Genomic DNA, 26,004 nt, shown 5'->3' with positions numbered 1-26,004 from the left:
TAGCTTAATCCAAGTGTTTTGGTTTGTTTTTTAAATCATCTACCTGCATGGATCAATGGCAAAATGATTTCATGAAAAGTGAAAAATGAGACACACCTCATTAAATAGGAGGGACCAAACAGCATCCTTGGGTGAAATGGTCAGGAGCTTGTCTGGGGGAGCTGTGGGGTTGATCTTTCCAACTTGGACTCTCAGAAAGGACTTGCTTGGGAATGTGACCCAACTGAAAATATCAAATCCAGTTACTAATTCCCCTTTTGGGGTAAAATAAACCTCTTCCCCAGCACTGTTGTTAAAGGAGACATACTGCAGAAAATGGTGGAGCTAAATGAAGAAGAGAAGAGAAGAGAAGAGAAGAGAAGAGAAGAGAAGAGAAGAGAAGAGAAGAGAAGAGAAGAGAAGAGAAGACAGGAAAATTAACAAGATTCCTTGAAGAGTATGAACAAATCTCAGTTTGTTCCTTTCAATTCAGCCTATACTTCATGAAAAGTAACCTGTTAAATTTTGCATCAGTCTATCCTATTTGAAACTGGAAGATAAATATGTCACATGCATTTTCTCCCTTCTTGCCTAACTAAAATATTTCAGTTTAAAATTTTTCAGCTGAAACTTCCATCACAAAATTGTGAAAGGGAGAAATCCAACAGATCATGTTGCTCTGATCAGTTGAGCAATCTAGTACTGTTTACATGACCTTGTGACATTCCTGAATTTTGCATTAGTGAACATTACCTGCCAAGGTGATCGAAGGAAGAAATTCAATCTGTTCTTATCAATTTTTCGACCGCCTTTGCGTTTGGAGGAGTCCATGGCCCTCAGAGCATGTGCCACAGCATAGACTGCATTGTAGATGGTGTAGCTGTGGCCAGTCATGCTCATTTCAAACACAGATTGAGAAAGAGTCTCCAGCTTCTCTTCTCCAGTGCAGATCCTTTCAGCATTCCCATCTATCATCTCCCTAGAGAATGAGCATTCAAATGCATCTTTCCAGAAATCCCTAATAAAGCCATCTTCTTTGTCAACGTTTGGGTTTCTCTTCTGTACAAATTGTTGGAATCCTGTCAGCTCTTTTGAGTGAATTGCAAAGGAAAGAGCACCATGGAGAAAATCAATGGGCAACTGTCTTTGAATAAGAATGGAGGTGAATTCCATCTGGGCTGTCATGATCCAGACTTTGCCTTTTCTCTCCTTTGAAATATCATCAGAATCTAAACCATAGATCATTACTCTCAAAGTCACCAGGCTTGTAATCTCAGCATTCAAGATCACTGCAATGACTGTACTCCCCATGATCACTTTGTACAGTTTATCTGCCTCCTCTACCATTTCAGCAGCTTGATTTCCATACATCCTTTGGGGGAGACATTCTATAAAGTCAAAGCAGATTCCTCTCTCTGAAAACATGGAAAGACTCTTTTGAATGAACCTCTCTCTATCTTCCTCATACAGAGAAACCAACCCCACCCAGGTCCATCCAAAATGCAACAGTAAGTGCAGTATTCCTTTAAGCTGGTGCATCTCATCTGGGAACATCCACTTGACAAAATGTGCTGCTGTTTCATTACTCATTAATGGAGCTGATCCATATGTGATCTAGATAGGGGGAAAAATAGAAGAGGGATTTTTTATTTTAAAAAGAGCACTATGTATGTTTGCTGAAGACAGTCCCCAGGCCTTAGTGTAAGCCAACTTTCTAGTTTGGGTAGAAAGGGTATAAGAGCCTCCTTTATCAGCTTAACAAGTTGGCATCAGGAAGTTTCATACTGTGACAAAGAACAGCAGTGGTGATGATTTCTACTGCAGATCATGAACTGGTTGCATTGTTGCCATATGCTATAGGATACTTCTGAGAAGAGTTTTTATGAGGACTCAACTTCTGAAAATAATAAATAGCAAATCAACTTTCCATCTTGCTCCATTTTTGTGTCTCACCTGAGGAAACTTGTAGTTGCACAGAGTGATTGCCATGTTGAGACAGGTCTTACTACGTGGTCCTCCAATGACAGCTACCGTATTGGTCTGGTCATTACACTTGTAGTTTGGGATAAATTTATCTTTTGTAGATAGAAATTCCAGGGCTAAAAAGTAAGTTGTAATTTCCTCCAGATAGTCGGTAGCAATGTGGAAACCAAGGCTAACATTGGGTAGAATCTCAGAATGTTCATTGATCTCCTGTACTGCAAATGCCAGAGCCAACGTGTGTTGGTAATTATGAGTGAGGAACCTTCAGTGAGAGTTATAAACTATATCAATGTATTTCTGTTTCAGTATCGCCCAGTTGCTATCTTTAATTGTAACATATATTCATACAAACACGAAATTTAGTACCTATTCTTTACTCTGGACTCCTGGAATATTGGTCTTTAGCAAACAATAGCCCTATATTATATGGATTGGGAAGTATTGATGTGGTGGGGGTGGGGGTGATACCTAATATTGAGCTGAGAAAGCATTGTAGCCTGGTCTTTCCTCTCTTTAAGTTTCTTCTTCTAGAACACTGTCAAATACATGGTGAGACGTCTCACCTAGATTGGTTGTGTTTTTCCCCTTATGAAGCAGAGGGCTGCAAACATTCCTGAGGAAAAATAAGCCATGTAATATTATGATAAAAAGCAAGAATACATGCCTCATTTGAGACTGCAGTATTAGGGGAGGCTAAGTTTAACAAGCTGCAGAATTTAGACATAGCGAAGGGCGATTGCAATCAGCAATACAGTAGGTCATCCATTTTACATTTGAGGGGAAAAAGGAAGGAAGGAAGGAAGGAAGGAAGGAAGGAAGGAAGGAAGGAAGGAAGGAAGGAAGGAAGGAAGGAAGGAAGGAAGGAAGAGAAAATACAGCATTTAGGTGGTGATGGTGGTGAGGATGAGATGAGGATGAGGATACTTACAGGTACTGATCAAGCACATCATGAGAAGGAACACTTTGAAAAGTGACCTCATTTGAAAGAAAGAAGACCTGATAAATAATAGCCCCAATGATTAAGTCTCCAGACTGATAATACTTGTGAATGATTGGAAGAGGACCACTGAGGTTGCAGTTGTGAATGGGAGAAATTAACATCATGTTAGGAAAAAAAAGTAAAACCAGTGTTCTGAATAGAACCAATTCACTATAAAATATGGTCATTGTAGACATCAAACAGTAGCTCCAGTGTTACCATTCAACTGAGGAGCTGAGTTGGAATTAACCAGCCTCTCAAGAAAATTAAAATCATGAATTATCCCAGCTCAAACATGCATTCCTGTTCTCTCTTTGTGCAGTTCTATATTTCTGAGCTTATTTTAATGGAATGGATGGTAATGTTTGAACCTGAGCTCATTGTTTTGTCAATGTCTTCTGGGATTCCCTGGAGACATGGAGAAGGAGGGACAATGATGATACTAATTCTATAATGATTTGGGAGATAATAGCTTACTTGCAATAGTACTTTTTTTGCAAAATGTCAAAAGGAAACAGGTTGATTTTATCTCTTTAGAACAGCTGCACTGCTGTTAACTTTTAAAACTAAGACATGAAGCAGAAAATGGGGGGAGCAGCATATGCAGAAAGAAAGAAAGAAAGAAAGAAAGAAAGAAAGAAAGAAAGAAAGAAAGAAAGAAAGAAAGAAAGAAAGAAAGAAAGAAAGAAAGAAAGAAAGCAAACAAGGAAGCTTTGGGACATTTTTATTCCAAAGATGCTACCATGTTGGGCAGGTCCATGTCTATAATCAGGTTCCAAACTTTCTTGATTGAAGCACTGTTTAAAAAGAACAGAAGTTCATTTGCTGAGGTCATTTTGTCAATCCTCTGCTTAATGCAGGATCTGCTTTGAAGAGTGCCAGAATAACATGACTGCTTCAGGTCAAGGATGGCTTGAAAGAGGGAAATAATGCTGAAGGCATGGTGCGAGCCAATGAGTTAAGATGTACTTATGCTCTCCTTAAAAGAGCAGTTCTCTATCTCTATCTATCATCTCCATCTCTCCACCCACCCACCCACCCACCCTTCCTTCCTTCCTTCCTTCCTTCCTTCCTTCCTTCCTTCCTTCCTTCCTTCCTTCCTTCCTTCCTTCCTTCTTTCTTTCTTTCTTTCTTTCTTTCTTTCTTTCTTTCTTTCTTTCTTTCTTTCTTTCTTTCTTTCTTTCTATCATCATTTAGCTAGTTCCCTCTGTCTCTAGCTAGCTACATGTCCTGATAATTAGGAAAGGGAATAGTATTTATGGAGGAGAAAAATTCCTGGACATTGAAACTGTGACTGTTCAGCCACAAGCGTTGGCTGTATTTTACTTTGTTGGTACTGCCAACCTTCCTGATTTGTCTCCTGTTCATGGGATTTTTCATGAAAAGTAAGAGAGACAAGTTACAGTATCTGTCATGAAGTTATAGTGTAAGTTATGTACCAGTGTCCTTTTTCATCATGGCATAACTCAGAGTGACCAATGTTTGCAGCATTTGCACCATGCTGTCATTTGATAAAATAGGGATCTTGACTGGATGCCTAAGTTGCTTCCCATTAAAAAAATCTCCAAGACTGAAGAACTGTTGTGTCTTCCTCTAGATAGAGGGAGAGAGATGAGAGAGAGAGTGAGGGAGAGAGATGTAGATTTAGAGGTGCATAGGAATATAGAGATAGAGATAGAGAGTCCCTGAATAAATGCATATGCTTAGTAACATGTTCATGTACATGTAAGAGTATGGATATGAAAAGGAGTGAGTAGAGGTAGGAAAAGAAATGGAAATTCATCAAATAATGTCATGAGTCAATTTGGTGTACTGCGTAAGACACTAGGCTAGAAATCAAGAGATTGTGATTTCTAGTCCTGCCTTAGGTAGAAACTGAGCTGGGTTTCCTTGGGCTTGTCACTACCTCTCAGCCCTAGGAAGAAAGTAATGGTAGTTCTCAAAATCCTGCCAAGAAAATTGCAGAAACTAGTCCAGAGAGTCACAAGGAATTAACACTGACTTAAAGGAATAATAATAAAAATAAAAATTTCATGTCCTTAATCCACATAATACCACTACTTTAAGAGTTATAAGGATTACCACTGGTTATACTAGTTTCACTTCAAGTAGCTGAATATTAACTATAAAGCTGTCCATAACTCGAAATCCAACAAAGAGAGTCTACACCTTTGTTTTTGGGAAGGCATCAGTCATACTCCAGAAGAGATATGTGTTGTCTCTCCAGGACTTTAACACATTCATCAGAGAAGTTCTGTGGAACATCATTCCCGGGAAGTGGGGCTGCCCCAACCCTGCTGCCCTTCCAGAAGGCCCTTAAAACTTGGTTTTGACAACTGGTCTTGGGATCACATAATAGAGGGGAGCCTGCTAGATGGTTATAGGATAGTTAATTGGAATGCACACTTTTGTATCCTTTTTTGCCATTTTGTCAATATCATTTTAACTTAATCTGGTTGCCTTTTATTATTATTTTTTTTTCTGTGTATGGACTGTTGTATTATGCATGTTGCCCACAGTAAGTGCATGAGCTGGGGGCTATGAAACCTTGATAAATTAATTAATGGGAAGTTAGAAACCAAATACTGAACTACTTTTCTAAGTACCTTCTTTCATTCTTTTCCTTTTCCTTTTCCTTTCCTTTCCTTTTCCTTTCCTTTCCTTTTCCTTTCCTTTCCTTTCCTTTTCTTCTTTTTTCTTTATTTTCTTACTAATGTTTATAAACAACAATAAATAACAATACAGTGGAGACCTCAGTCTTATGTAATCAGCCCAACATGGGAATGTTTATTATATTACAAAATAATTTAATGCATTTTGCAGTTGTATATTAATTTCACACTTAGCTTTAAATGTACAATTTAAGCAACCTTTTGTTCATTGACATTTCAGAAACCATAGAGAATGTTTTTTCCTTACCTTTAAAGGTTTAAGTTATCTAAATGATCATGGGGTTAACCAGTTCTAGTCAGTACTGTATTAGTACCACTCTATCCAGGTAATTTAGTTTAGTATTAGCATCTTATAATAAAACAAAACAATATATTTAAGAATGCAAAAAAAAAAAAAAAAAAGCCACGGTCATCAATTAAACAACAACAAACAAAACAGCCTCCCTTATATTTTAATCTAAATTCTACTGATTATTATGGTGGGTCACATAGTCAGCCAGATGTTTAGACTGGTTTTAGTATTTTTATCCACCTATTGAGTCCTTTCCAAGGGACCTGAGGTAGGCTGTCTATTTCTGTCTTCTCAGCTCTAGCTTTGTGTGCATTTGTTCTTAAGGTGGTCTTGTGCAGCCAGAATTTGCCCCTTTGTCTCTTTCTTCTACTTTCCTGCTCTTAGCCATTGCCAGGTCTTGTTATCTGCTTTGCCTGCTAGTTTTTTTGTGTCCTGCCCATGTAATACTTTGCCTTGCCATGTCTCTTTTCTATTCTTCATTTGGTCTTTCTTGTAGGCCAGTTTGGTCTCTTCAGTATTCAGTAAGCCTTTACGGTGTACTAGCTTCAGTGCTATTCTTCACTGTCCTTCAGATATTCTTCTAATGCCTTTTTTTCTTCTTCAACTGTCTGGTGTACTTGTAACATTCCACGCCCACCTACGCTCCTTGGTAGGTAGAGTCTGTCAACATCACTGGGTGGATGAAGGGCATGATTCATTGTCATTATTTTTCTGGTCTTCCTATCCAGGGCTTCTAGTTCTGCTCAAGTTAAGTCCACTACTCCAGCTATGTATCTAATGACTGGAATTGCATAGGTGTTTGGACTTTAAGATCTTCTTCATTCTCATGATGTATTCACTACTAACCTTCTTCTTGACTTCAGTGTCCTTGATGTTGTCAGCTTCAAGGATGCCCAGGTATTTGTAGTGATCTTCTTCATCCAGATTACTGACGTTATTTTAACTGGGCATCGTGATTCCTCCAGTTTTTATTATTTTTCCCCTGTCAATGGTAAGGGTGGCATAATTGTCCGGTCCAAACTCCATTGCAAACTCTTGGCTATACTGTATATTTGGACAGTGTTGAGCAGCAATTCTATTCCAGCATTGTTGACAGAGGAATCACTGTCATGACAAAGAGTAGTGATGATGGTGACCCTCCTTGAAAGATTCCTCTCTTGATATTAATCTCTCCCAGTCAATCACCATTGACCAGCAACTGTGTCTTCCACTATGTTGTTGATCTTTGCACAAAGTGTCTGATGTTTCTACTGACTCCTGTTACATCTAGGCACTTCCAGTCATGTGGGAGGGAGTTGAATGCCTTCCTGTAATCAATCCAATCCTTCCTTCTCTTACAGTTTTCCAAAATCATCTTGTCAATTAGGAGCTGGCCTTTTTTTGCTCTGCAGTTTGGGCAGTTTCTTTCTGCTCAGATGAAAGAACTTGCTTTCAGCTAGATGCTGTTGGTAGCATCAGCTACCACACCAGTAAGCAAATTGAAAGCTGGTGGTAAGCAGATAATTGGCCTGTAGTTGCCTGGTGCTGCCCCTTTTGTTGGATCTTTCATTATCAGGTAGGTTTTGCAAGATATTAACCAATCTTCAATTTCACCTCATTGCAATATGTTCTTAAACAGGTTGACAATGTGTGGGTGCAGACCAGTCAGATTTTTCAACCAAAAACCATAAAGTTCATCTTCACATGGTGCTGATGAACTCTTGATCTTCCTTGCCCTTTTCTCCATCATTTCTACTGTTATATAGTTCTTTAATTTCAGCTTCTTTTTGAATCTTACCCACCTCCTTTATCCAAGCTGCATTCTTGTTGTATTTCTTTGAGTTGTCCATAGCTGCACCCAGAAGTGCACTGTTCCTTCTTTGTCAGGTGTTGACTGGTTCATTGCAGTCTCTCCATTGATAGATTGGTAGAAGCGTCTGTGATTTGACTGAAATTGGAGATTCTGCCTGTAGTGTGCAATTTGAGCTTCCTATCTGCTGATCTTTTTGGCTATGGCTGTTATTTGCTGCTTTATTATTTCCAGTGCTTCCTTGATCTTCCTTGTTTCTATGTGCTATTTCTTGATCAGGTATTCTTTGGTTTCTTGTTCCTCAGCTTTTTTTCCTTCATGTATTCTAGCTTGCTTGCATCTGATCTTAGCACTGCTGATCTTATTTTCCAACCTGATCTTCTATTTTGGTGGTGCAACGTTTGCCTTTTTTTCTTGTTTGTTGATTTGGCATCCAAGGTATTCAGTTATAACTGGAGCTGTACTGTACATCAGTTGGCTTGTTTCTTGCAGTTAGCTGGTGCTTATATTGGATATGACAGTATTGGCATGTTTTAATACCTATGCTAGCTGTTTCTTTATAAGAAGCTTCAATGCAGGTGACCTTGTTCTTTTCTTTTTGTGTTGTTCTAGATGCTCAGTTATTCTTTGTTTCATTTCCTTCTGCTGGTTTTTTTTTTTTGTTTTTTAAGCTAGAGGGCTTTGCTCTTTCTGAGGTGAAGGCAAAGGATAGGGTGCCTGGTTTTAGAATGAAAATTATATAATATCTGTGCTGGCTTCCTCTTCTGCTCACTCCCTCTGGTTTGCTGCTACAGTCTAAGCTGCTCCTGGCAAGGCTTTGATTTCTTTGCCCCAGGTAGACCTTTGCAGTTCTTCCAATTCTACTTCTGTGAAGACTTTATTTCATGTTATAAATCGATGTTGATCTGCTAGCCTCTATTGTGTTATTTCTGATTTTGGATATTGTTTTTTCTAGAACTTGTATATTCTTTTCAGACAACCTCTTCTCATTGGACTTGATTTGTAATAGCAGATCATTATTTATTTGTTTTCAGTCTTCCTATATTTGTGAACAGTAAACAACTTTTCTTCCAGTAGTTCTGCAGCTGCTGGCCCTGGTTGCTCAGACAATAGTCATGAGTCCTGTAGCCCACTTGTCACTAGATGTCCAGGAACTAGAATACCTAGCACGGTCCTTGTTGACCCAGGTGAAGATTGATCCGGTATGGGTTTCTGTACATTACATCTCACCATAATGTTAATGGGAAAGACACTCTTCATCTGGCTCCTCTGATAAGACCTGTCCAGTATGGTTGAACCTCTGGTATAGCCTTTATTCTCCTCAGAACACCCAAGCCCCACAACTACTTCAGGGTAGGCAGGACACAAACACAGACAAAAAGATTACTTCCAAGGTAATATATAACTGCAGATCTCTCTCTGTGTGTCTCTCACCCCCCTCTCTCATCCCCCGTCTCTGTCTCTCTCACACACACGCACACACAAGGTACCTGGATACTGCCAGATGAATGCAATGATGAATTGGATTTCTAAAATGATTGCTTTTACCATCAAGATAAAGCCAAAATCCTCAATTAAAAACAAGAACAAAATATTGGAAAACCTTTAAGAAAAAAAAAGGAACCCTCACTTTATGCAACAATCTCAGCAGGGCAGAATGAGATGTCATCCAAGACTCACAAATAAGAGTGACATCATACAGTAACTGAACAAGCTGACAAAGGCATAGTAGTTGTCATCATGAACAAGGTGAATTATATGATAGAAGCTGAGAATCAATTCTACAACACCATGCTCTTCCAAATTCCAACAATGACATATCACCTAGGCTTTCATGTCTAATGAAGAACTGGAATTCATGGTTTCCTAGTTTCTAGCCCAGCAATTTACCCACTACACCTAGGTTGCTCTCAAATTTGCAATTTGAAGGAGAGGTATTAGTGGGGATTTTCCTCTACATTTAAAAAATGACTGTGGAGAATAATTGGAGGCTTTTTCTTTCTTTTTTAGCAAGACTTTTGTGAAGTTCATCGGCTGCAGGACATGAACCCTTTCATTCTGAGATTAGTGCGCATTATACCATTAAATACTAATTTTCACACAGCTTTATCTTCTTGATGAGCTATTCCCTTCTACTTTGATTAGGACTCAGAATAATTATCTAACATTTCAAACAAAAGATAAGGAGCAGTTCCCAAGTTTTTGAAGTGAACTTGGAAGAGATTATCAGAGCTACTGCCTTGTATGTCACCTTGATATGAGGAAAGAATGCAGAACCCCAAAACTGCAAGAAGCCAACATGCTAAGAGTAACCAATTGGGCTCTATTCAAGGGGTCTGATATAAAACTCAGTTTCATTTCTTTATTAGTTGCCCCTTCTTATTCAAATCAGGTCTCAGAATAATGATATACAATTTGGGGAAAAAGATGCAGCCCAATAATCCAGCTGCTGAAGCCAGAATGGAGAAGATCTCCACCGCCACCATGTATTTCCCCGTGGTGCTCAGATAAGTTGGAACAAAGGACACCCAAACACTGCAAAAGACCAACATACTGAAGGTGATAAACTTGGCTTCATTGAAGCTGTCAGGTAAATTCCTAGCTAGGAAGGCCACGGTGAAGCTGACCGCAGTCAAGAACCCCATAAAGCCAAGGACAACATAAAACATTGTGGTTGATCCTTCATTACAATGCAGGACAGTTTCTTCAGCCATGGAGTGCATGTCAGAATCTGGGAATGGAGGAGAAAGTGCCAGCCACACTGCACAAATGGAGAATTGAGACAGGGAGCAAGATAGGACAATAGAAATCGCCAGCCTTTTCCCCACCCACTTCCTCATTTGGGAGCCTGGCTTGGTGGCCATGAAAGCAAGAACCACAATGGTTGTTTTCCCCAAGATACAAGAAAGAGCTACAGAGAAGATGATGCCAAAAGCCATTTGTTGCAAGAGGCATTTCCCTTGGTCAGGTTGCCCAATGAAGAGCAAAGTGCAAAGGAAGGAGAGCAGGAGAGCAATGAGAAGGGTAAAAGTGAGATTTCTGTTGTTGGCTTTGACAATGGGTGTGTCCTGGTGTTTAATGAAGATCGCCAGCACCAAAGCTGAGATGAAAGAAAAGGACGCTGCAATTACTACCAAAGAAATCCCCAAAGGCTCTTGAAAAGCCAAGTAAGTTATGGTTTTTTGAAGGCAATTATCCCGATCCATGTTTGGATATTGATCTTCTGGACATGTGAAACAATCGTCCAAGTCTGGAAAAAAAGAAAGAAACAGCAAAACTGTTCATAAAAACTCTATTGTTTTGAAGCATCATCAGTTCCATTTCAATATGCTGTGATTTTTACAATTATTTCTAGCCTTAGTGAGTTTGCAACTAGATTACTGGAATGAAGTCTACAAAAGGCTACCCATGAAGACCATTTGGAAACAGTTACTGGTCCATAATGCAGTAGCACATGCAGTTCTGGGTACCCCGTGATTCACCAGAATCAAACAGTGCTGTGTGAGCAGCACTGGTTCATAGTTGTTTTCCAGGTGCAATTCAAATTTCTGTTTTAACCTTTTAAGCCCTAAATGTCACCGGGCCAAGTTATTGATGGGACCACCTCTCTCCAAGGCTATCTGCCTGTCCCAATAGGTCAGCCAGGTTGGCGCACTCTGGATCTCCTCTGTTAAATGTTGTCATCTGAAGGGACACCTTCTCTGTAGCTGTCCCAGCCCTTTGCAATACTCTCCCATCTGAATTTCAAGGAATCCCTGCCCTTTTATCCTTGTAGAGGGCTGGGAAGATCTGGTTCTTCCCCATAGTGTTGGCTAGAAGGGGAATTGAGTTTGGAGGCTGACTGGTCCAGTGTTTTAATAGTTCCTGGTGAGCTGCCTAGGATCATTTTATGGGATAGGCAGCAATGTAAGTTCCATCCATCCATCCATCCATCCATCCATCCATCCATCCATGCATCTGGGTGGAATAGGGGGTAAAAACAAGTAGAAACCAGTGAAAAAATATTACCTTTACTTCCAAAGAGAAGGTACAAAGGAAGCATTTTGGAAAGTCTCCCAGTAGAATTTGGTTTCCTGTAAAACCACTTATAAATTTTCAAGGAAAATTAAGAAGAGACAAGCCCCCATTTATATTTATTAAATCATTGATATATTCAATATATTCCTTTGCTTACCCATTTGGTCAGCTATCTTCCCTTCTGGACACAGTCTACAGTCATAGCAGCAAGATAATTTCCCTTCCACTTTTACTTTGCTATGGCCAAAAGGACATTTCTCATTACAGATGGAAAGAGGTGATGTCTGTTAAAAAATCAAATTGAAATGTTTTCACATGAAGTATTTACATTTTGGGATTGTTCTTTTTATCAGTTATACATAACCAAACACTTCATAGCTATTCCAAACCTTAGTGTTCCATTTTCCAGTTTTCTTTCTGGTTTAAATTCTCCACTGAATTCCTCGACTCTTCCTTATCTCACACCAATTACACTAATGGTCTGATTGTGCCCAACATAGTATTCTAAAGATCTATTCTGAGGAAATCAGTACCAGAAGCTGGTTTGGGAGAGCTTTTAACTCTGGAGCCCTTGCAATATGTTCTCCTTGAGGGGGTTTTTTTGTGTTTTTTTTGGTCGAAGTCATAATTTTATTAGAGCTTTTTCAATGCTTAGTGATCATTTATGTAGACGTTTGTGAACTTTTCATGGCAACAATTTGATTTTCAAAATTGAATAAATGTTTCATTGTGGCTGCTTCTAGCAGAGTAACTTAGTTTTGGGGGGCTTTCTTTGTTTCTTTGAAACTTGGAGCAGATTGAAAACAAATGGAATTTGATCTTCTCTTTAATGATCTGCCAATAATACTGAAATTTCCCCCACTTACCTGTTTCCAAAAGATGTTTACTATAGGGCAAAGACACCAAAGATTAAAAGTGTTCCTTTTGTCCACAGACTCAAGAATTTTGTGAGTATGATTCTCTGAAATTATAAGACTGAACTGGGATATAATGTTGTTTCTAAATCAGCTCTAGAATTCTGTTTTAGGAATGGAGAAACAGGTAAGAAAGAAGTCTTTTGTGTCATATTCCTTCCCTCATTGATTATTTTGTGTTATTTTTAGAAAAAAAAATGTGCCTCCCCCCTCCCCTTTAATGAATTTTATCGATAGTGTGCAATCATATTTGAAATGGTGCTGTACTTTGATTAGATAGAGATAGAAAAATAGAGATAGATAGATGATAGAATTTCCAGCAGAAAGTCTTCATTCTTGAATCATATATTTCAATATAATCTGAAAAATATCTCATAAACCGAGTTACTGCAGGCAGTTTCTGGAAAGACACTTAAAATCTGGATAGTATGCAACCATATTACTCCACTTCAGTTGACATAACTAGTTAGCTAGATAGACAAAATCTCCAGCAGAAAATCTTTGTTTTTTGAATGTATTTCAAAAATACAGGTTCTGCACCCTATTTCATCTATTTCCGAGGAGGTTATTAAAAACGTAAGGAAATAAAATCACGAACAATGTATAGGCCATTTTTTAAAAATATTTCCATATATTACTATAGGGTCATTCTTTTACTATCATAGTTAGAAACACATCCTGTGTATTAAGGTAGCTTTGTATTGGCATTAAAGAAATATTGTGGAAACTTTAAGAAATTTAAGCCACCTCTTTTTCTTTAGTAGTTTATGTTAATATCACATCCAAAAGAAAACATTAGTCTGAGGCTGCTTAATAGCTTAATCCAAGTATATATATATATATATATATATATATATATATATATATGTATGTATGTATGTATGTATGTATGTATGTATGTATGTATGTATTTTAAAGCATTTAGTTGCATGGATCAGTGGCAAAATGATTCCATAAATTTTGAAAAATGAGACAGACCTGGTTAAATATGTGGGGCCAAACGGCCTCCTTGGCAGAAATGGTGAGAAGATTGTCTGGGGGAGCCATGGGGTCGATCTTTCCAACTTGGACTCTCAGAAAGGAGTTGTTTGGGAATGTGACCCAATTGAAAATATCAAATCCAGTTACTAATTCCGCTTTTGGGGTAAAAGAAACCTCTTCTCCAGCACTGTTGTTAAAGGAGACTTGCTGCAGAAAATGGTGGAGCTACTGTAAATGAAGAAAAGAAAAGAAAAAAGAAAAGACAGAAGAAGAAAAAGAAAAAGAAAAGAAACAGGAAAATTAACAAGATTCCTTGAAGGGTATGGACAAATCTCAGTTTGTTCCTTTCAATTCAGCCTATACTTCATGAAAAGTAACCTGTTAAATTTTGCATCAGTCTATCCTATTTGAAACTGGAAGATAAATATGTCACATGCATTTTCTCCCTTCTTGCCTAACTAAAATATTTCAGTTTAAAATTTTTCAGCTGAAACTTCCATCACAAAATTGTGAAAGGGAGAAATCCAACAGATCATGTTGCTCTGATCAGTTGAGCAATCCAGTACTGTTTACATGACCTTGTGACATTCCTGAATTTTGCATTAGTGAACATTACCTGCCAAGGTGATCGAAGGAAGAAATTCAATCTGTTCTCATCAATTTTTCGACCGCCTTTGCGTTTGGAGGAGTACACGGCCCTCAGAGCATGTGCCACAGCATAGACTGCATTGTAGATGGTGTAGCTGTGGCCAGTCATGCTCATTTCAAACACAGATTGAGAAAGAGTCTCCAGCTTCTCTTCTCCAGTGCAGATCCTTTCAGCATTCCCATCTATCATCTCCCTAGAGAATGAGCATTCAAATGCATCTTTCCAGAAATCCCTAATAAAGCCATCTTCTTTGTCAACGTTTGGGTTTCTCTTCTGTACAAATTGTTGGAATCCTGTCAGCTCTTTTGAGTGAATTGCAAAGGAAAGAGCACCATGGAGAAAATCAATGGGCAACTGTCTTTGAATAAGAATGGAGGTGAATTCCATCTGGGCTGTCATGATCCAGACTTTGCCTTTTCTCTCCTTTGAAATATCATCAGAATCTAAACCATAGATCATTACTCTCAAAGTCACCAGGCTTGTAATCTCAGCATTCAAGATCACTGCAATGACTGTACTCCCCATGATCACTTTGTACAGTTTATCTGCCTCCTCTACCATTTCAGCAGCTTGATTTCCATACATCCTTTGGGGGAGACATTCTATAAAGTCAAAGCAGATTCCTCTCTCTGAAAACATGGAAAGACTCTTTTGAATGAACCTCTCTCTATCTTCCTCATACAGAGAAACCAACCCCACCCAGGTCCATCCAAAATGCAACAGTAAGTGCAGTATTCCTTTAAGCTGGTGCATCTCATCTGGGAACATCCACTTGACAAAATGTGCTGCTGTTTCATTACTCATTAATGGAGCTGATCCATATGTGATCTAGATAGGGGGAAAAATAGAAGAGGGATTTTTTATTTTAAAAAGAGCACTATGTATGTTTGCTGAAGACAGTCCCCAGGCCTTAGTGTAAGCCAACTTTCTAGTTTGGGTAGAAAGGGTATAAGAGCCTCCTTTATCAGCTTAACAAGTTGGCATCAGGAAGTTTCATACTGTGACAAAGAACAGCAGTGGTGATGATTTCTACTGCAGATCATGAACTGGTTGCATTGTTGCCATATGCTATAGGATACTTCTGAGAAGAGTTTTTATGAGGACTCAACTTCTGAAAATAATAAATAGCAAATCAACTTTCCATCTTGCTCCATTTTTGTGTCTCACCTGAGGAAACTTGTAGTTGCACAGAGTGATTGCCATGTTGAGACAGGTCTTACTACGTGGTCCTCCAATGACAGCTACCGTATTGGTCTGGTCATTACACTTGTAGTTTGGGATAAATTTATCTTTTGTAGATAGAAATTCCAGGGCTAAAAGTAAGTTGTAATTTCCTCCAGATAGTCGGTAGCAATGTGGAAACCAAGGCTAACATTGGGTAGAATCTCAGAATGTTCATTGATCTCCTGTACTGCAAATGCCAGAGCCAACGTGTGTTGGTAATTATGAGTGAGGAACCTTCAGTGAGAGTTATAAACTATATCAATGTATTTCTGTTTCAGTATCGCCCAGTTGCTATCTTTAATTGTAACATATATTCATACAAACACGAAATTTAGTACCTATTCTTTACTCTGGACTCCTGGAATATTGGTCTTTAGCAAACAATAGCCCTATATTATATGGATTGGGAAGTATTGATGTGGTGGGGGTGGGGGTGATACCTAATATTGAGCTGAGAAAGCATTGTAGCCTGGTCTTTCCTCTCTTTAAGTTTCTTCTTCTAGAACACTGTCAAATACATGGTGAGACGTCTCACCTAGATTGGTTGTGTTTTTCCCCTTATGAAGCAGAGGGCTGCAAACATTCCTGAGGAAAAATAAGCCATGTAATATTATGATAAAAAGCAAGAATACATGCCTCATTTGAGACTGCAGTATTAGGGGAGGCTAAGTTTAACAAGCTGCAGAATTTAGACATAGCGAAGGGCGATTGCAATCAGCAATACAGTAGGTCATCCATTTTACATTTGAGGGGAAAAAGGAAGGAAGGAAGGAAGGAAGGAAGGAAGGAAGGAAGGAAGGAAGGAAGGAAGGAAGGAAGGAAGGAAGGAAGGAAGGAAGGAAGGAAGGAAGAGAAAATACAGCATTTAGGTGGTGATGGTGGTGAGGATGAGATGAGGATGAGGATACTTACAGGTACTGATCAAGCACATCATGAGAAGGAACACTTTGAAAAGTGACCTCATTTGAAAGAAAGAAGACCTGATAAATAATAGCCCCAATGATTAAGTCTCCAGACTGATAATACTTGTGAATGATTGGAAGAGGACCACTGAGGTTGCAGTTGTGAATGGGAGAAATTAACATCATGTTAGGAAAAAAAAGTAAAACCAGTGTTCTGAATAGAACCAATTCACTATAAAATATGGTCATTGTAGACATCAAACAGTAGCTCCAGTGTTACCATTCAACTGAGGAGCTGAGTTGGAATTAACCAGCCTCTCAAGAAAATTAAAATCATGAATTATCCCAGCTCAAACATGCATTCCTGTTCTCTCTTTGTGCAGTTCTATATTTCTGAGCTTATTTTAATGGAATGGATGGTAATGTTTGAACCTGAGCTCATTGTTTTGTCAATGTCTTCTGGGATTCCCTGGAGACATGGAGAAGGAGGGACAATGATGATACTAATTCTATAATGATTTGGGAGATAATAGCTTACTTGCAATAGTACTTTTTGCAAAATGTCAAAAGGAAACAGGTTGATTTTATCTCTTTAGAACAGCTGCACTGCTGTTAACTTTTAAAACTAAGACATGAAGCAGAAAATGGGGGGAGCAGCATATGCAGAAAGAAAGAAAGAAAGAAAGAAAGAAAGAAAGAAAGAAAGAAAGAAAGAAAGAAAGAAAGAAAGAAAGAAAGAAAGAAAGAAAGAAAGAAAGAAAGAAAGAAAGAAAGCAAACAAGGAAGCTTTGGGACATTTTTATTCCAAAGATGCTACCATGTTGGGCAGGTCCATGTCTATAATCAGGTTCCAAACTTTCTTGATTGAAGCACTGTTTAAAAAGAACAGAAGTTCATTTGCTGAGGTCATTTTGTCAATCCTCTGCTTAATGCAGGATCTGCTTTGAAGAGTGCCAGAATAACATGACTGCTTCAGGTCAAGGATGGCTTGAAAGAGGGAAATAATGCTGAAGGCATGGTGCGAGCCAATGAGTTAAGATGTACTTATGCTCTCCTTAAAAGAGCAGTTCTCTATCTCTATCTATCATCTCCATCTCTCCACCCACCCACCCACCCTTCCTTCCTTCCTTCCTTCCTTCCTTCCTTCCTTCCTTCCTTCCTTCCTTCCTTCCTTCCTTACTTCCTTCCTTCCTTTCTTTCTTTCTTTCTTTCTTTCTTTCTTTCTTTCATTCTTTCTTTCTTTCTTTCTTTCTTTCTTTCTTTCTTTCTTTCTATCATCATTTAGCTAGTTCCCTCTGTCTCTAGCTAGCTACATGTCCTGATAATTAGGAAAGGGAATAGTATTTATGGAGGAGAAAAATTCCTGGACATTGAAACTGTGACTGTTCAGCCACAAGCGTTGGCTGTATTTTACTTTGTTGGTACTGCCAACCTTCCTGATTTGTCTCCTGTTCATGGGATTTTTCATGAAAAGTAAGAGAGACAAGTTACAGTATCTGTCATGAAGTTATAGTGTAAGTTATGTACCAGTGTCCTTTTTCATCATGGCATAACTCAGAGTGACCAATGTTTGCAGCATTTGCACCATGCTGTCATTTGATAAAATAGGGATCTTGACTGGATGCCTAAGTTGCTTCCCATTAAAAAAATCTCCAAGACTGAAGAACTGTTGTGTCTTCCTCTAGATAGAGGGAGAGAGATGAGAGAGAGAGTGAGGGAGAGAGATGTAGATTTAGAGGTGCATAGGAATATAGAGATAGAGATAGAGAGTCCCTGAATAAATGCATATGCTTAGTAACATGTTCATGTACATGTAAGAGTATGGATATGAAAAGGAGTGAGTAGAGGTAGGAAAAGAAATGGAAATTCATCAAATAATGTCATGAGTCAATTTGGTGTACTGCGTAAGACACTAGGCTAGAAATCAAGAGATTGTGATTTCTAGTCCTGCCTTAGGTAGAAACTGAGCTGGGTTTCCTTGGGCTTGTCACTACCTCTCAGCCCTAGGAAGAAAGTAATGGTAGTTCTCAAAATCCTGCCAAGAAAATTGCAGAAACTAGTCCAGAGAGTCACAAGGAATTAACACTGACTTAAAGGAATAATAATAAAAATAAAAATTTCATGTCCTTAATCCACATAATACCACTACTTTAAGAGTTATAAGGATTACCACTGGTTATACTAGTTTCACTTCAAGTAGCTGAATATTAACTATAAAGCTGTCCATAACTCGAAATCCAACAAAGAGAGTCTACACCTTTGTTTTTGGGAAGGCATCAGTCATACTCCAGAAGAGATATGTGTTGTCTCTCCAGGACTTTAACACATTCATCAGAGAAGTTCTGTGGAACATCATTCCCGGGAAGTGGGGCTGCCCCAACCCTGCTGCCCTTCCAGAAGGCCCTTAAAACTTGGTTTTGACAACTGGTCTTGGGATCACATAATAGAGGGGAGCCTGCTAGATGGTTATAGGATAGTTAATTGGAATGCACACTTTTGTATCCTTTTTTGCCATTTTGTCAATATCATTTTAACTTAATCTGGTTGCCTTTTATTATTTTTTTTTTTCTGTGTATGGACTGTTGTATTATGCATGTTGCCCACATTAAGTGCATGAGCTGGGGGCTATGAAACCTTGATAAATTAATTAATGGGAAGTTAGAAACCAAATACTGAACTACTTTTCTAAGTACCTTCTTTCATTCTTTTCCTTTTCCTTTCCTTTCCTTTTCCTTTCCTTTCCTTTTCCTTTCCTTTCCTTTCCTTTTCTTCTTTTTTCTTTATTTTCTTACTAATGTTTATAAACAACAATAAATAACAATACAGTGGAGACCTCAGTCTTATGTAATCAGCCCAACATGGGAATGTTTATTATATTACAAAATAATTTAATGCATTTTGCAATTGTATATTAATTTCACACTTAGCTTTAAATGTACAATTTAAGCAACCTTTTGTTCATTGACATTTCAGAAACCATAGAGAATGTTTTTTCCTTACCTTTAAAGGTTTAAGTTATCTAAATGATCATGGGGTTAACCAGTTCTAGTCAGTACTGTATTAGTACCACTCTATCCAGGTAATTTAGTTTAGTATTAGCATCTTATAATAAAACAAAACAATATATTTAAGAATGCAAAAAAAAAAAAAAAAAGCCACGGTCATCAATTAAACAACAACAAACAAAACAGCCTCCCTTATATTTTAATCTAAATTCTACTGATTATTATGGTGGGTCACATAGTCAGCCAGATGTTTAGACTGGTTTTAGTATTTTTATCCACCTATTGAGTCCTTTCCAAGGGACCTGAGGTAGGCTGTCTATTTCTGTCTTCTCAGCTCTAGCTTTGTGTGCATTTGTTCTTAAGGTGGTCTTGTGCAGCCAGAATTTGCCCCTTTGTCTCTTTCTTCTACTTTCCTGCTCTTAGCCATTGCCAGGTCTTGTTATCTGCTTTGCCTGCTAGTTTTTTTGTGTCCTGCCCATGTAATACTTTGCCTTGCCATGTCTCTTTTCTATTCTTCATTTGGTCTTTCTTGTAGGCCAGTTTGGTCTCTTCAGTATTCAGTAAGCCTTTACGGTGTACTAGCTTCAGTGCTATTCTTCACTGTCCTTCAGATATTCTTCTAATGCCTTTTTTTCTTCTTCAACTGTCTGGTGTACTTGTAACATTCCACGCCCACCTACGCTCCTTGGTAGGTAGAGTCTGTCAACATCACTGGGTGGATGAAGGGCATGATTCATTGTCATTATTTTTCTGGTCTTCCTATCCAGGGCTTCTAGTTCTGCTCAAGTTAAGTCCACTACTCCAGCTATGTATCTAATGACTGGAATTGCATAGGTGTTTGGACTTTAAGATCTTCTTCATTCTCATGATGTATTCACTACTAACCTTCTTCTTGACTTCAGTGTCCTTGATGTTGTCAGCTTCAAGGATGCCCAGGTATTTGTAGTGATCTTCTTCATCCAGATTACTGACGTTATTTTAACTGGGCATCGTGATTCCTCCAGTTTTTATTATTTTTCCCCTGTCAATGGTAAGGGTGGCATAATTGTCCGGTCCAAACTCCATTGCAAACTCTTGGCTATACTGTATATTTGGACAGTGTTGAGCAGCAATTCTATTCCAGCATTGTTGACAGAGGAATCACTGTCATGACAAAGAGTAGTGATGATGGTGACCCTCCTTGAAAGATTCCTCTCTTGATATTAATCTCTCCCAGTCAATCACCATTGACCAGCAACTGTGTCTTCCACTATGTTGTTGATCTTTGCACAAAGTGTCTGATGTTTCTACTGACTCCTGTTACATCTAGGCACTTCCAGTCATGTGGGAGGGAGTTGAATGCCTTCCTGTAATCAATCCAATCCTTCCTTCTCTTACAGTTTTCCAAAATCATCTTGTCAATTAGGAGCTGGCCTTTTTTGCTCTGCAGTTTGGGCAGTTTCTTTCTGCTCAGATGAAAGAACTTGCTTTCAGCTAGATGCTGTTGGTAGCATCAGCTACCACACCAGTAAGCAAATTGAAAGCTGGTGGTAAGCAGATAATTGGCCTGTAGTTGCCTGGTGCTGCCCCTTTTGTTGGATCTTTCATTATCAGGTAGGTTTTGCAAGATATTAACCAATCTTCAATTTCACCTCATTGCAATATGTTCTTAAACAGGTTGACAATGTGTGGGTGCAGACCAGTCAGATTTTTCAACCAAAAACCATAAAGTTCATCTTCACATGGTGCTGATGAACTCTTGATCTTCCTTGCCCTTTTCTCCATCATTTCTACTGTTATATAGTTCTTTAATTTCAGCTTCTTTTTGAATCTTACCCACCTCCTTTATCCAAGCTGCATTCTTGTTGTATTTCTTTGAGTTGTCCATAGCTGCACCCAGAAGTGCACTGTTCCTTCTTTGTCAGGTGTTGACTGGTTCATTGCAGTCTCTCCATTGATAGATTGGTAGAAGCGTCTGTGATTTGACTGAAATTGGAGATTCTGCCTGTAGTGTGCAATTTGAGCTTCCTATCTGCTGATCTTTTTGGCTATGGCTGTTATTTGCTGCTTTATTATTTCCAGTGCTTCCTTGATCTTCCTTGTTTCTATGTGCTATTTCTTGATCAGGTATTCTTTGGTTTCTTGTTCCTCAGCTTTTTTTCCTTCATGTATTCTAGCTTGCTTGCATCTGATCTTAGCACTGCTGATCTTATTTTCCAACCTGATCTTCTATTTTGGTGGTGCAACGTTTGCCTTTTTTTCTTGTTTGTTGATTTGGCATCCAAGGTATTCAGTTATAACTGGAGCTGTACTGTACATCAGTTGGCTTGTTTCTTGCAGTTAGCTGGTGCTTATATTGGATATGACAGTATTGGCATGTTTTAATACCTATGCTAGCTGTTTCTTTATAAGAAGCTTCAATGCAGGTGACCTTGTTCTTTTCTTTTTGTGTTGTTCTAGATGCTCAGTTATTCTTTGTTTCATTTCCTTCTGCTGGTTTTTTTTTTTTTTTGTTGTTTTTTAAGCTAGAGGGCTTTGCTCTTTCTGAGGTGAAGGCAAAGGATAGGGTGCCTGGTTTTAGAATGAAAATTATATAATATCTGTGCTGGCTTCCTCTTCTGCTCACTCCCTCTGGTTTGCTGCTACAGTCTAAGCTGCTCCTGGCAAGGCTTTGATTTCTTTGCCCCAGGTAGACCTTTGCAGTTCTTCCAATTCTACTTCTGTGAAGACTTTATTTCATGTTATAAATCGATGTTAATCTGCTCACCTCTATTGTGTTATTTCTGATTCTGGATGTTGTTTTTTCTAGAACTTGTACATTCTTTTCAGATATCCTCTTCTCATTGGACTTGATTTGTAATAGCAGATCATTATTTATTTGTTCTCAGTCTTCCTATATTTGTGAACAGTAAACAACTTTTCTTCCAGTAGTTCTGCAGCTGCTGGCCCTGGTTGCTCAGGCAATAGTCATGAGTCCTGTAGCCCACTTGTCACTAGATGTCCAGGAACTAGAATACCTAGCGCGGTCCTTGTTGACCCAGGTGAAGATTGATCCGGTATGGGTTTCTGTACATTACATCTCACCATAATGTTAATGGGAAAGACACTCTTCATCTGGCTCCTCTGATAAGACCTGTCCAATATAGTTGAACCTCTGGTATAGCCCTTATTCTCCTCAGAACACCCAAGCCCCACAACTACTTCAAGGTAGGCAGGACACAAACACAGACAAAACGATTACTGTCAAGTCAATATCTTCCAGGGTACTATAGAACTGCAGATCTCTCTCTCTGTGTCTCTCACCCCCCTCTCTCAGCCCCCGTCTCTGCCTCTCTCACACACACGCACACACAAGGTACCTGGATACTGCCAGATGAATGCAATGATGAATTGGATTTCTAAAATGATTGCTTTCAACATCAAGATAAAGCCAAAATCATCAATTAAAAACAACAACAAAATATCAGAAAACCTTTAAGAAAAAAAAAAGAACCCTCACTTTATGCAACAATCTCAGCAGGGCAGAATGAGATGTCATCCAAGTCTCACAAATAAGAGTGACATCATACAGTAACTGAACAAGCTGACAAAGGCATAGTAGTTGTCATCATGAACAAGGTGAATTACAGTGGTACGTTGGGATACGAACGCCTCTGCTTACGAATTTTTCAAGGTACGACCAGCTCCGGCCCCAAAAATTTACCTCGACTTGCAAACTCCACCTCGACTTACGAACTGGATCTGCAGCCATTTTCCCTGCTCCCACGTGGTCGTGGCTTCCTGTGGGTGAGATCACAGTAGCAAGGAGACATTCGGTGAGGCTTGTGGTGTGTTTTGTGGCGTTTGGAAGGTTTTTGGTGTGCTTGTCAGCATGTCATTTCCGGAGGGTTATGCAGCGCAGGAAAAAACAACTGACTTTAGACGGTTTTTCCCCAGAACTGAGCCTGCAGCTAAGAGGCAAAGAAGAGAGGAAACCCCTGAAGGAGATCTCCCCGATGTCCCTTTGGAGGGGGACTCTCCCTCCAAACAATAACTGCCTCCCCACCCCATTCTCCCTCTTCACTCTGTGCTATACTGTACTTTTTTTTCATGTTTTTGAGGTTTAAAAATAAAATGCATATGTTTCAGAACTGTTTAGCCGTATTTACATTGAACCTTATGGGGGAAATTTACCTCGGGGTGCGACCAAATTCGGAGGGCAGATTAGCCGTATTTACATTGAACCTTATGGGGAAATTTACCTTGGGGTGTGACCAAATTCGGAGGGTGGAACGGATTAACCGTATTTACATTGAACCTTATGGGAAACTTTATCTCAACTTGCGACCAGAGTCACGGAATGGATTAAATTCGTAACCCAAGGTACCACTGTATATGATAGAAGCTGAGAATCAATTCTACAACACCATGCTCTTCTAAATTCCAACAACGACATATCACCTAGGCTTTCATGTCTAATGAAGAACTGGAATTCATGCTTTCCTAGTTTCTAGCCCAGCAATTTACCCACTACACCTAGGTTGCTCTCAAATTTGCAGTTTGAAGGAGGGGTATTAGTGGGGATTTTCCTCTACATTTAAAAAATGACTGTGGAGAATAATGGGAGGCTTTTTCTTTCTTTTTTAGCAAGACTTTTGTGAAGTTCATCGGCTGCAGGATACGAACCCTTTCATTTTGAGATTAGTGCACATTATAACATGAAATACTAATTTTCACACAGCATTGTCTTCTTGATTAGCTATTCCCTTCTACTTTGATTAGGACTCAGAATAATTATCTCACATTTCAAACAAAAGAAGAGAATCAGTTCTCCAGGTTCTGAAGTGAACTTGGAAGAGATTGTCAGAGCTACTGCCTTGTATGTCACCTTGATGTACCAATATAAAGAAAGAATGCAGAACCCCAAAACTGCAAGAAGCCAACATGCTAAGAGTAACCAATTGGGCTCCATTCAAGGGGTCTGGTATAAAACTCAGTTTCATTTCTTTATTAGTTGCCCCTTCTTATTCAAATCAGGTCTCAGTATAATGATATACAATTTGGGGAAAAATATGCAGCCCAATAATCCTGCTGCTGAAACCAAAATGGAGAAGATCTCCACTGCCACCATGTACTTCCCCTTCGTGCTCAGATAAGTTGGAACAAATGACACCCAAACACTGCAAAAGACCAACATACTGAAGGTGATAAACTTGGCTTCATTGAAGCTGTCAGGTAAATTCCTAGCTAGGAAGGCCACGGTGAAGCTGACCGCAGTCAAGAACCCCATAAAGCCAAGGACAACATAAAACATTGTGGTTGATCCTTCATTACACTGCAGGACAGTTTCTTCAGCCATGGAGTGCGTGTCAGAATCTGGGAATGGGGGAGAAAGTGCCAGCCACACTACACAAATGGAGAATTGTGCCAGAGAGCAAGATAGGACAATAGAAATCGCCAGCCTTTTCCCCACCCACTTCCTCATTTGGGAGCCTGGCTTGGTGGCCATGAAAGCAAGAACCACAATGGTTGTTTTCCCCAAGATACAAGAAAGAGCTACAGAGAAGATGATGCCAAAAGCCGTTTGTCGCAAGAGACATTTCCCTTGGTCAGGTTGCCCAATGAAGAGCAAAGTGCAGAGGAAGGAGAGGAGGAGAGCAATGAGAAGGATAAAAGTGAGATTTCTGTTGTTGGCTTTGACGATGGGTGTGCCCTGGTGTTTAATGAAGATCGCCAGCACCAAAGCTGAGATGAAAGAAAAGGACACTGCAATCACTACCAAAAAAATCCCCAAAGGCTCTTGATAAGTCAAGTATGTTATGGTTTTTTGAAGGCAACTATCCCGATCCTTGTTTGGATATTGATCTTCTGGACATGGGAAACAATCATCTAAGTCTGGAAGGAAGGAAGGAAGGAAGGAAGGAAGGAAGGAAGGAAGGAAGGAAGGAAGGAAGGAAGGAAGGAAAACAAGCTTTCATAGAAATGCTATTATTTTGAAGCACCATCAGTTCTATTTCAACATGCTGTGACTTTTACAGTTATTTCTAGCCTTAATGATCTCCCAACTAGATTACTGGAGTACACTCTACAAAATGCTACCCTTGAAGACCATTTGGAAATGGTAATTTGCCCATAATGCAGTGGCACATGCAGTTCTGGGTACCCCATGATTCACCTGAATCAAACACTGCTGTGTGAGCAGCACAAGTTCCCAGTTGTTTTCTGGGTGCAGTTCAAGTTTCTGTTTTTAACCTTTAAAAAACTAAATATCACCAGGCCAAGTTATTGATGGGACCACCTCTCTCCAAGGCTATCTGCCTGTCCCAATAGGTCTGCCAGCTGGGCACATTCCAGGTCCCCTCTGTTAAATGTTGTCATCTGATGGGAGCTTGGAGGGGCACCTTCTCTGTAGCTGTACCAGCCCTTTGCAATACTCTCCCATCTGAGTTTTGAGGGATCCCTGCCCTTTTATCCTTGTAGTGGGGTAGGAACACCTGGCTCTTCCCTAAAGTGTTGGCTGGAAGGGGAATTGAGTTTGGGGGCTCACTGGTCCAGTGTTTTTATGGTTTCTGGTGATCCACCTAGGATCATTTTATGGGATAGGCAGCAATGTAAGTCCCATAAGGAAATGAATCAGTCAATACATCTGGGTGAAATAGG

The 26,004-nt window shown here is 39.3% G+C and overlaps 1 protein-coding gene across 1 annotated transcript in view; it reads right to left on the bottom strand.

Moving 5' to 3' along the window:
• LOC103054450 (uncharacterized) overlaps window positions 1-26,004 on the bottom strand; it is a 66,825-nt gene that overhangs the window by 19,565 nt on the left and 21,256 nt on the right. The window contains exons 5-7 of the mRNA XM_088144018.1: window positions 11,869-11,995; window positions 10,597-10,944; window positions 1,933-2,177 (exon numbers count right to left, since the gene is read on the bottom strand). Coding sequence (XP_088000144.1) covers window positions 1,933-2,177; window positions 10,597-10,944; window positions 11,869-11,995 — 720 coding nt within the window. The remainder of the gene's footprint in view (window positions 1-1,932; window positions 2,178-10,596; window positions 10,945-11,868; window positions 11,996-26,004) is intronic.

This window comes from Python bivittatus, unplaced genomic scaffold (genome assembly GCF_059951505.1).
Source record: "Python bivittatus isolate LINGU-HERP-01145 unplaced genomic scaffold, Pbiv_v1 ctg000430_np1212, whole genome shotgun sequence".
Taxonomy (NCBI): Eukaryota; Metazoa; Chordata; class Lepidosauria; order Squamata; family Pythonidae; genus Python; species Python bivittatus.
Note: the sequence above shows the minus strand (reverse complement) of the source record. Positions and strands in the feature narration are given on the sequence as shown.